This window comes from Mixophyes fleayi, chromosome 6 (assembly GCF_038048845.1).
Source record: "Mixophyes fleayi isolate aMixFle1 chromosome 6, aMixFle1.hap1, whole genome shotgun sequence".
Classification (NCBI taxonomy): domain Eukaryota; kingdom Metazoa; phylum Chordata; class Amphibia; order Anura; family Limnodynastidae; genus Mixophyes; species Mixophyes fleayi.
The window spans coordinates 206,373,524-206,386,335 of NC_134407.1; the positions used below are offsets into that span (position 1 = coordinate 206,373,524).

Genomic DNA, 12,812 nt, shown 5'->3' on the forward strand with positions numbered 1-12,812 from the left:
CTTGTGATGATACCTAGAAAGCATGGCGTTTGGGCATGTCCGTTAACAGGTTTCTGTGCCATTTGGGAATGCCGATGAAAATACGATGTACACGTTTTCAAATAGCACTACACTATCGATTGCAGACCAAAAAACAACTTAAACATCTATACACAAGTCAATAAAAAGTGATAAACATGACAAAGTGATAAAGTGGTACTCAGGCGCTATGTACCTCCCACAGAACACAAAGTGATTGATGTAAAGTATCTGAAGATTCTTATAGACATCAAATTGAACTGTAAGTATAATTAATCATTCATCACATTAATCACTTTGTGTTCTGTGGTATTGACTTACCAAGGTAGTCACACTAAGGGCCTGATTCATTAACAATCTTAACTTGAGAAACTTCTTATTTCAGTCTCCTGGACAAAACCATGTTACAATGAAAGGGGTGCAAATTAGTTTTCTGTTTTGCGCATAAGTTAGTGTCTGCCTGTTTTTTCATGTAGTACACAAATACTTTAAATTTCAGTGTACAAATAAGCTTTCAAGTATTTGTGTGCTACATGAAAAAACAGGCAGTATTTGACTTATGTGCAAAACAGAATACTAATTTGTACCCCTTTCATTGTAACATGGTTTTGTCCAGGAGACTGAAATAAGAAGTTTCTCAAGTTAAGATCCTTAATGAATCAGGCCCTAACTCTTGCCTCAGGGCCTTGAGAAATTGGAATGTGAATAGTTTGGAGCCAAGGTGTTGAAAGCAGCTGGTTGGGCAAGATCTTGGCAGCTTTTCATTTCACTCCCATAAACAATTCTCCAGGTATTCTAGCCTGGATTATAGAGTAGAAACGGAGTCCAAGCTGGAGTTGTCCAGGAGCATTTTGTGATAAACTATGCATTTATTAAAACTGTACCAAATTACTTTTAATTGTTACCCCTAGATTTTCAATAACTTACTAAAGATGAGGGCTCCAAACACAATATTTGTATGTATATGTAAATAAATACATGTACAATAGAATCCAAACAAACGTTCTTTTACTGCCAAACCCTCCTATTCCACCAAGTATTCTGCTCGCCTTAATTAATCTCTACCTTTAAAGTCAGCTGAAACAATCATGTTATAATCATTCTGTCATTTTAGCCACTGCAATTCTTATATAATTTTTCACTACATTATCCACAATTTAGATCGAGAATCACGTGTAGCACAATGTAACGGAAATCTCCACCTTAGTACAGATTTCAATGTTCACCCAGGTGCCCTCAGGCCCTCATTAAGCCCCCCCAAGACACAGCGACAATACTCCACTTTGTCAGCACCTATAAAATAACTACTGTTTCATATGTAGCTGTTTTCAGTAACTCATTACTTATACACCTGAACGGCAACCCAGGTACTAACCGCAATCAAATGAAACTTTTTAATTGAATTTCCTGCCACAAAGTTTAATTACACATTTAAGAGACTGAAAAGTAAGACGATCGTCCTGGATTTCTCCTGTGTGCTCCAGGCACACCCAGGATCCTCCTGTAATGTGTACAGTGCCAGAAACACTTGCTGCCATTCCCCCTGTGATTTCAGCGCAGGGAAAGGAGAAGTAGCAGGTTCCCATACTCCAAGCCAGGACAGGTGCAGATCAGGGAGTCGGAACTTGCTGCCTCCACTTGAACAGGCTTCTTGAGTTGAGTGAATAAGCCTTGCAGCCATCGTTACTACAGCGTGAGAATGGCCTCTCTGTCTGCCAGACAACGTACGTTAAGCTTGAAGATCCCTGTAAGATCTTTCTCAGCGGCCCCGACACTGGGGATTTGTTGTTTCTTCTCAACTAGATATAATAATATCACCTTGTACTATCTGGTATAACAGGATAGGCATTGAGAACGAAGTGCAGAAAAGGACTGAAAACGGAAACCAATTTCCAATGACCCCCAAAAATACAGACAATTCGGATGTTTAGAAGTGTCTGCACCTGTGTCTAACTAAGAGCTGCATTTCCACGTGCGCAGTGGTTGTTTTTCCACACATTGCAATACACGCTGGGCTGACCCTCTGCATTAAATACATTCCAGTTGTGACCAGTGATTAGAATTCATACTGTTAGGTGTAAAAGGACCCTCCCCGGTGTGTCTCTTTATTCTTTGATCTACTGAGCTAGTCAGCAGGGAGACCGATATAGAAGTAGATATAATGCTGGCCATGTATGCTTCAATACTGTTGCACAAGTAGAAGGAAACTGGTAATTACTGATCCTATCATTACCGGCAGATTGGTAAGTGCAGCGAGTAGAGGACAAACTCTGGCGCTAAATAAACGTTGAGGTCGTTGATAATGATGGTAGTGGCTCCTCCGGCATTTTATATCGAGAGGTCCTATAAATCCAGAGACACATTACAGAACATTTTAATGACCTTGGATGTAGATTTGGGGGTAAATGTATCATATTCCGGCGCTGCCTTGTATCGGCAAGTTTCCCTTTACAAGGCAGCGCCGCTTTAAATTTTAGCTGTCAACTCGCCGATTTCCGGCGACTTGTACAAACCGGAGTATGATACATCTTAGTCTCATGTGTGGTACAATCTGATACCACACCCTGAGATCACACACAATCTGCCTATTGGGCATCTATAAGTCATTTTGTGACCTTCACCTCATTTGACTTAGTGTAACTTACAGTTTCCTCTCTTAATGACTTTGCTTTAATCACTTTCCCCTTAGGGTGCTAAGAATTGCATAAGAGGCCTCAATACACTGTACAACAATATTAATTAGTGTGCAGCTTGTAGTTAGTGAAGATTAAATCAGTGTTCTGAAATTCTGGCTTTCCGCATCTCTCTCACGTAGTAAAGTCTTTGTGATACAAAAGGTATGAAACAACAATAGTTAAGTAAACACAACTATTAAATGGCTATAAAACCACCTGAGGTAACTGTTTGTGATACACAAACTACTTTAAGCAAAGGAAAAACAACTATTCCAAAGGCCATTAAAATATAGAACACAATTTGGGTTATATAAAATAACTGCTAATAACATTTAGAAAGGAATGTATGATGAGCTTGTGAAGTTGTGGGGGACATATTTTCCCTACGCGCAGTAGACTTCCTGTCTGGTTATCCCGCAGAAGGACAATACAATTAGCCACTTAGCAGAAAATGGGTGACGACAGATAACAATAGCTTCCACACAGCTGTACAAAATAACGCAAAGACAAATCGTCCATGTATGCAAACTTTATATGTGTATGTTATTAGTAGAGGTATGGACTCCGGATAATGGGTTTCTGGATAAGAAGGTTCCGAAAACCAGAATGGGGATAATCATTGCTGCAGTTCAAATAATGTTCTGTGGGCAAATATGATCACCAGTCACTAAGAGGAGCACTGCTAAACAATTTAATGAGCGTGGAGCACCAAGAAGTCCGAGAATAAAGTAAAATTCCTTATCCAGAAAGCCTCAAGTCCCAAGCATTCCAGATAATAGATCCCATATATCAGATAGCTTGTAGTGTAGTGTAGGTGTAGTGGTCCTTTAGCAAAGTTAGTCCCTAGTAAAGAGGATATGCAGATAATCGCCATTATTCAAGAACATCTTCTCCAGGTCCTGTTATAGAGTAGTTTTTGGAGGAAAAACATGAAATCCTATGACCGGCACCTCTGATATCCAAAACAAAACAAGGTACAGACAATAATATTAGAGATCCGGTAGGTCAGGAGCTGGAGAGCAGCCAGTTACGTACATCATCCATGGACCTACAGAGGATCTTCAGAGCAGAACATACAAGGTGCTTTGTGAAAACAGGTGGACTGTTGGCTGAGATTTCATTTGTTGTCCTGTAAAGATAGTGAAATTGTGCAACACCAAACATCGTCACTAAACAAATATCCAATGGCTATAGGCAGACTTAATTATTCATAGCAAGCTGATATACAATCTACCCCTGTGCACTGCCTTCTGGTTAAATTTGACATTTGAACAGAATCAGGGTTATGTGAAATTGCACAAATTAGTGCAGGTCAGAGGCAGGCAAGGACTATGACGATGTGGTGTTACTACAAGTTCCAGCAATGCCCGGCTGGCCAACAGCTGGAGAGCCACAGGTGGTCGAAGCTGGGAGAAGAACATCTGGAACTGAAGGAGTTAATCTGACACTGAGTCATGTAGCGTGGTACACAGGATTTTAGTGTGTGAAATGGCCCCCGGCACAATTCCCCTACCCCTTTAAAAATATCCATCAAAGATCAAGGCAGAACTGCATGTTTTCTGACGTGCAAGATTACGTCTTGACATGCTCAATAATGCCAAGTAATCCGCAGTGTGATGAGGCTGCATCCTGGGCTGTGTAGAACCTGTTCAAGGACTAATGAGATCTGATCCTGAACCGCTTGCCTGTCAAACCCTTATCACTTAACATTCAGTCGGACAATCCTATACAAGAAAAAAAGTTCATTTAATATAAGACAAAAAAAAAGAAAAACCCAAACATCTGGTCATATTCACAATGTATTCAGATGTATGTGTAAGGTGTCAGAAGTTAGATGTTACATGTGTATATATATTTATATATTTTAGGCAGCGAGTGGACAGTCAGTTCTTGAGGTGTTGGAAGCAGGAAAAATGGGCAAGCATAAGGATCTCAGCAACTTTGACAAGGGCCAAGTTATGATGGTTAGATGACTGGGTCAGAGCATCTCCACAACTGCAGGTCTTGTGGGGTATTCCCATTATGCAGTGGTTAGTACCTACCTAAAGTGGTCCAAGAAAGGGCAACCAGTGAACCGGCGACAGCGTCATGAGCACCCAAGGCTCACTGATGCTCGTCTGGTCCGATCAGAGCAACTGTAGCACAAATTGCTGAGAAAGTTAAAGTTGGTTATGATAGAAAAATGTTGGAACACACAGTGCATCCAGACCAGTCAGAGTGCCCCTGCTGACCCCTGTCCACCACCGCAAGCACCGATAATGGGCATGCGAGTACCAGAACTGGACCGATGGAAGAAGGTGGCCTGGTCTGATGAATCATGTTTTCCTTTACATCATGTGCACAGCCGGGTGCATAAGCGTCATTTACCTGGGGAAGAGATGGCACCAGGATGGACAATGGGAAGAAGACAAGCCGGCAGAGGCAGTGTGATGCTCTGGGCAATGTCCTGCTGGGAAACCTTGGGACCTGGCATTCACGTGGATGTTACTTTGACAAGTACCACCTCCCTAAACATTGTTGCAGACAAAGTACATTCATGGCAACTGTATTCCCTGATGGCAGTGGCCTCTTTCAGCAGGATAATGCGCCCTGCCACACAGCAAGAATTGTTCAGGAATGGTTGGAAGAACATGACAAAGAGTTCAAGGTGAGATCCCCAGATCACAGAACTTAAAGGATCTGCTGCTAATGTCTTGGTGCCAGATACCACAGGACACCTTCAGAGGTGGAGTCCATGCCATGACGGGTCAGAGCGGTTTTGGCGGCATGAGGGGGACCTACATGATATTAGGCAGGTGGTCTCAAAGGGCTGACTAGTTTTGGACCACCCTCCTAGGCCAGCCCACACACGAGGGCCTCTTTAGTCAGGGGCCCACTGGTGTATCCTCAGGTGACCACTAAGGGCCCCCTCCATGTTCAGGGACCCAGTGCAAGCACACTGCCATATACACGTCAATGTGTGTCACATGCTGCAAGGGAAAGCTGGGACTTGTAGTTCCCCTACATCTAGAGAGCTATTGTGCAAGTGTCGAAGTTGATTTTCCACAGTACAAAAGATATAGGATATACCGGAAACCAGATAAGGTCAGTGGCAGGTTCCAGGTCACAGAATGTGTGTTCTGTGTGAGTAGAAAAGGGTGGTCACATCCCTGAAACTGAAAGTATGCGGCTTATGAAAACAACGTCCAGCGCAGCCTCCCTCTCCCCGAGCAGGATGTTTTACTTGGCACAAAAGTTTTTGTCTCATCTGAAGCCGACAGGGATGGAGCTCGCTGGGAAGAGGAGGCAGAATGCCTGTTTCCAGAAGGGTCGGATGTAAGACGTGTAAAGTGTGTCATACGCCCGTGTTCTTCATTGTGCAAAGCTGATGATCTCCACAATATCAGAGCGTGCTACTGTCTGGCTCCTGCCGAGGCTGAAACACCAAAGGAAATATATGTAGTGTGCGAGGGCAAATTACCTGATCTATCGTGTGTGTGTCTTATGGATCTAGGCAGGGAGGACGACTAAAACACAGAATCACAGAGCAGTGCATGGTGGCACACACCTAGGTAAATATACAGTGGCACAGGGCAGTAATCACTGACAGCGCATCTAATAAGAGAAGACAAAATACGGTGCCGTAGAACAGTATACATATCAGAACGCCATGTACCAAGGAGTTCTGTACTAAACAGATCCTCATATGTTAGCACCATGTGACAATACGGTGACCCGTAGCATTATATAAAGGTAACAAGTAATCAGGTACAGCACACAGCTGGTATGTAACTCACTCAGACACAGCGTGTGTTGCGGCACGTTCGTGATAACGGTACTGCAGGAGGCATTCATCCACGCGATGGACCCCACCACCCTTCCGGAGGTGCTCGTAGAAAAACAATAAGTCTTCTGGAGTGCCCTAAAAATAAACAAATCATATGACACCAGTAAACATCATCTCATTCCGAATTAAATGGAAAGGATCCATTTTCATCATCATCATTATTATACTGGTAAAGACCACGGCTGTGCCTCCAGTCCTCACAGCCATGGCTAATTTCATCCTATTCTACACAAAAATCATTCAGATACCAGAAAAACCTGCTCCATTTATTACCAAAATGATTCTAATTGCTAACAGTTTATCCGAGAATTAAGTACAGTCACGAAATTCCCACCAATCATATATAGACCAGGCTAATAAACTCTTCCATAGCACATTTATCAATATATTTGCCTCAGGCTTTTCAGTAAATGGCTGCACTCTAGTACATGACAAAACCTAAAACAAGATGGAGTATTGGGTGGTCTGCACCTATTACCACATGGAAATGTACGATGATGTTTATGAAAAGTGGCTCACTCGAAAAATGAGCTGAGAGTCAACATCTGATTTATACCGCTATGTTGCAGGACCTTTTTCTCGTGCAAAGGCTTTCAGAAATAATCACCCTTTATTTATATAGCGCCACTAATTCCGCAGCGCGGTACAGAGAATATTTGACGTTCACATCATGTCCCTGCCCCACTGAAGCTTACAGTCTCGCAGTGTTAATTTTAGCAGCAGCCAATTAACCTACCAGTATGTTTTTGGAGTGTGGGAGGAAACTAGAAGACCGGAGGAAGCCCACACAAACACGGGGAGAACATACAAACTCCTCACAGATAGGCTCATGGTCTGTTTCTGTTAACTGTCCTATATTCAAAATCCATTCCACCATTTAATTTTGAATAAAGTGAGAGAGGTTGCTATGGGTTACAGCACAATGTGCACAGAACACTGTGCTATCATATAAGCTTAATAGAAATAAGTCCTGGGGGGGGGGGGGGGGGGGGGGGGGGGGGTTACCTTTAAAGTCATGACCGCTTTAAATTTACCATGCAAAGTTACCGGATATCGTGATTTGCAAAAATCGCTATTTGATACATTTACCCCCCTGGTGTACAAGTTTGCACAAAGGAAATATGCAACATAAACTCTAATAAGACAGTGCCACCTACAGGTCAAATAAACATGGAAAATTGCAGACTTCTAGCATCTCATCATCAAAAAATATAAATAAAACAAATCTGTCATGATGTCATTTAGAAGGAAGACATTTATTAGTAAAAATACACTTTAGAATACAGATTTACAAAACAACAATGTGCTGATAACCTGGAACCAATATGAGCTGGACACTCAACAAACATATAATAATATAAAAACCATATAATAATAATCATGTAATGTTTGGTAGAAATGTGAAATCTTCCTTAGGGGAAGATCCGTGGGAATATTCTGCATCGATTTGGAAACCATTTAATCTTGAACCTGATTCTGATACAACTCAACTTACATTCCCTGGCTCTGGTGCCAGGAAAAGAACAGCCGCCCACTTGTGTCCTAGAGATTCCCGAGAGCAGCGACCACATCAGTAGCCGGCTGAGAGGTGTGATACAGCTGCTGGCCTACACTGCTCTCACTTCCCACCGGAAATCCCCACTTGAAAGAGCAAAGTTGGATCCGATATGACATTAATCCAGGGTGATGTAGCATCTACATAGGTGCTTGTATCAGAATCACGTTTAATCCACAAGTGATGCTAATATAGATCTATAAACTGCAGTAAATAAGATCTGTATAACTGGTGCATTCCGATGTCTTTACTTCAGTGTTCTAGAGGAATACTTTGTACTATAAGGAATAATGGTACCACTGAGGGCCATAGTTATAGGTGCAGACTGTAAGCGTCAGTTAGCCAAGTAAGATGTATGAACTTAGATTTATATAGAGGCGTGTTTGACACCACATCAGTAACCTTTCCCGCTGTCAATGTTTATGTGCCCAGATTGACTATCTGCTGGTCTAGCCCCTCCCACTTCAAACTTGCCTACATATGGAAAAACATTAGTTGTATATGCTGCAATAATCCGTTCTACTGTTAACATTCTAACACTCTGATTGGCTGCGGCCTGTGCTAGTCCTGCCCACCTCATCCCCTGCATGTCCCTTGTAACTGCATTTGCAGAATGAACCCATTGGATGCTCTAACTCTACTCAAATGCCCCCAAAAATGTGGCAATATTGAAATAGAATTTTGCAGGTATACCGACAGATTGAAGATTCCCTGACTTCCAATTATAACACTATACAGTAAAACTTGTTAGAGCAGAGTTACCCGTAATACCACTGGATTATAAATGCTTTTGGGAAGGGGTCTCCCATCACACTACTAGCTGGTAAGCTCTGATTGGAAAAGAATTTAAACTCGGTAGTTCTCTTATTATACCACTAGACTGTACACTCATTGGACAAGCATTTTAAATTATTACCAGATATTCTATGGCACATTCTCCTCCATTATTCTGCTGTATCCACACAGCAATATATAGAACAAAATAACAAGGCCAGCTCCTGTTTTGTTTTTTTTAATTGGTACTCCCATGCCACAGAATAGCTATGTTGAAAAGCTACAGATGAAGTTAGGAAGTGTTTGACCATTTCCCATAAACTTTGGCCACTAGGACACAGTATTATTGTCTCAGAGATGTGAGTATCTAGGTAATGGATAACGTATTGCCATTTTTTATTAAATATCTAGGACAACCTGTAAGCTCCATCTGACAGGGATTCCTATGCAGCATGTATGTTATGTATATTATACATAAAGGAAGTACAGCACTATGTCCAGCTTGGACTATGCAGTTTAGCTTGTATATATGATAAGTAGCTGGTGTTTAAGGCGTTTAAATAGAAAATATGAAAGCACAGGGTGAAATTCTTTAGCATTTCTCTACCCACAATCCCTTGGTGCAGACATGAACCCTGCACTTGTTTGTTCTATAAGGATATGCTGGCTTTGTACTAATATGGAGCAAATCATCCCGTTTCATGACTTAAAACGTTTTTTTTTTTTGTATTAAGTCACCCTTTATCTCACTGTAACGTATACAGATGTACGGACATAACTCTCTGATATAACAACATGATGGGCTTGTAGGATTACAAAGTGGTGACATGAGTCGGACTGACCTTTCACACATCGCATGCTGTATTCCCAGCCAGCTAGACGGGGCCCTGCTGTAGCTGGATCACTGACAGACTGTCCTTATCACAATGAGGCGAGAGAAGGGAACACATTACAGAACTGAAGCAGCATCAGGTCTAGGGGTCAGAGTAGCAGTCAGGCGTTAAGAATCTCTTCTAATGTCTCCTTATATAGTAACATCTGGACAGATGGGACACCAGTAGATCTGCTCAGAACAGCGACAATGTCATGGTAAACAAATATCTTCCGTCTGGAAATGAAAGTGGACTCTGAGACTTTAACCAATGAAAGTGTCCTAGACTTATACAGAGGGGGCAGCTATTTTGTGGGGCTAAAACCATATTTCTGCCTCGCCGATGTAACGTTTCTAGTTAATTGACATGTTGAGCAGTAGATCAGACCAAGACATGGCTGTTTCCATTGTGTGTTCCCATTCTTGGAGATGGCACAGTTTATGAAAATGATGATGGTTTTGAGTCTTCTGGTTATCTATATGTGGTTTATTGGGTCTAACTTATGCAGGGGTAAAAAAACGTAAAACAGGATCTTTGTTATTAGGCTTAAATCCCTTTCTCTGAGTCCACTGGAAACCCTGGAACACCTGGTATAAAGTGGCTCAACTGGAGTGTGGGCACTTTACATTTAGCAGTAAAAGTCTGAACCTTTCCCCTCTATACCCACGCAGCCGGCTGGTAGGCTCTGTTATTTTCTAATCATGCCCCAAAGGACAGAGCCAAACGAGGGGTAGGAAACAACAAGATTCTTCTGCAAACAACTGTTTTAACTGTAAATTTTAACAAGGAGAAGAAGAGTGTAAAAGGATGGCTGTTCCCCAATTGAGTCGGAGAAAAAGATTTAACATAAGAAAAAAAAATTACATCATCTCCTTCATCCTAGGAGGGACACTGGAACCCAGGGAATGTCCCAAAACCCACCCTATGGGAAGCTGCAGTGGACCTTCTGTCCGTAATGGACATAGTTGGACACAAGAATATTGAGTTTGTATAACGTTGTAAAATGATGAACCAAAGACCAGGTGGCCACCCGACACAACTGCTCAGCAGAGAACCGATGCCGCATCGCCCAGGAGGCACTCACCCATCCGGTAGAATGTGCTGTCCTATTTTATTCGTGAACAGATTGCCCTCCTCCAATGTAAGCATGTCAAATTACCTCAATAATCCACCTAGCAATGGTCTGCTTGGCAACAGCCAAACCCTGTTATGGGTATCATAAAGGACCAAAAGGCTATCCCTCCAGTGAGCCTCATGGTCTTATAAACATAGGTCTTCAAAGCCCTGAAAGACAGAGAGGAAAGCCCTCTTCTTCTGTAGACATACTCTGGTCTAAGGCCAGAATCATAAAATCTTGATTTAGTTGGAGACCAAATGGAGCTGGAAGAAAGGTTAGTCGGCAGAAGATGAAATATCTGTAATAAACTCTCCCAGCTGAAGAGACGGTAAAAAGAGAAGTGGTTTTCCAGGTAAGGAACGTTACCCTTATCGTACACAAAGGTACGAAAGGAGGATGTTGTAAGGATGTTAACACCAGATTGAGGAGCAATTCAGGGAAATGAATGAATCTTGCATGTGTTGGTCGAAACTGGCTTTCTAGGTTTAAACATGGTCTCTGACACCACTCTGTCAGAGAAAACCTTAGCCTTAAGAACCATTGCTTCAACAGACTCAAAATTAAAGCTAGCTGCACAAAACCTTGCTCCAATCACCTCACAACCGCCATATTGACCCGAGCCGAAGTTAAGATAGGTCTAAGAGAGGCCCCCACCACAATATAAATAGCTTTGATCTGCCTATCCGTGCTAGCTCTAAAGGCCGCAGCATTCAGAAGAGGAATAGTGGTGGTCTTACAGAAGCGATTTTACCTTCCTCCTGGGAGGAATATTCAGAGTCTGATCCTTCCCAAGACTGAAGTACAGCAGGAGTCTGACACATCCGCTGCTAGTTTAAGAGGCAGATTCCATGATCCTTTTCAAGGAAAATTAATTTTGTGAAGGCCCTGCACCAACTACACCAGCACTGATCGGATAAGGCAGATGTGAAGCCCGAAGGCCCCTGGCCAAGAGCACCGGAGAGGGAAGGGTTTCTCACTAAGGCTCCAGCAGAGGGGGGGGGGGTACCTGCAAAGCCCCTTGGGAAGTGCGTCAAGCTGAATAAGCTCAGCAATGGACTAAGCCAAGGAACTCGCCCGGGATGGTTCTGCCATTTAAATGGGACCCCTGCCAGTGAGCGCAGGTACTGGCCCTTCGCCACTAGCCAATTTGGAGTGACACTTGGAGCAGGTAAAAAACCTTACTAATGTCTCCCTTCCAGTCGTAGCTCTACACATACCCCCAATAGGCTGAAGGTATATACAGGGGGAGATGTTCAGACCTTTAGTGCTAAATTTAAAGTGCCCAAACTCCAGCTGAGCCTCTGTATAACCAGTGTTCCCAATAGGATGAAGCAGAAAGCGGTTAATTTACAATATGCTATATGCACTTCATTAATATGTGTTCTGTTATTGCATGTTAACTCTACATTCTGTGCGCCATACAACTTCTATTAAATAAGACTGCATAGAGCAGCCATTTGGCAAGACCAGAGTTGGAATTAGAGCAAAAATTGCTCTAGGCAGAGTAGCACGACTTCAATCTATTCAAAGGGATGATGATACCAGAACATGATTCATTTAATGAAGGACCTATGGAGCAAAAACTATAGCCAGCTATATAGCACAAACTCCATTGTACTTTACATTACAACTACACCAGTGCCAGCCAGTTTCCACAGAGACCTGTGCCCGCTACCAGATCATTTGCATGGATGCCCATTGCCTGCCACATTGTAGACCTCTCACTGCCAGCCACATTGCTTAGAGACACCATCACCTTTACCTGATGTAATGTGAGCTAAGTAAGAAGGTCCACAGTGATAACAAGAGACTCTAGTGAGTAGGTGGGAGAGGAACAGCAGAAACACTTAAATGTCTCTTGGCAGCAGCCTGATGCACAGGACAACGTTACTATGCGCTTTCAGATATTCATTTGACATGTTTCCTGTTTAATGATAATAGGAGAGAAAGTAACTTGAGTCATTGATAAACCTAT

General features: G+C 42.5%; 1 protein-coding gene across 10 annotated transcripts in view; it reads right to left on the reverse strand.

Moving 5' to 3' along the window:
• The window catches only part of QTGAL (queuosine-tRNA galactosyltransferase), a 349,188-nt gene that overhangs the window by 28,715 nt on the left and 307,661 nt on the right, over positions 1-12,812 (reverse strand). For all 10 annotated transcript variants that reach the window (XM_075178189.1, XM_075178186.1, XM_075178188.1 and 7 more), the window contains one exon: positions 6,470-6,594. In XM_075178189.1, the coding sequence (XP_075034290.1) occupies positions 6,470-6,594 (125 nt within the window). The remainder of the gene's footprint in view (positions 1-6,469; positions 6,595-12,812) is intronic.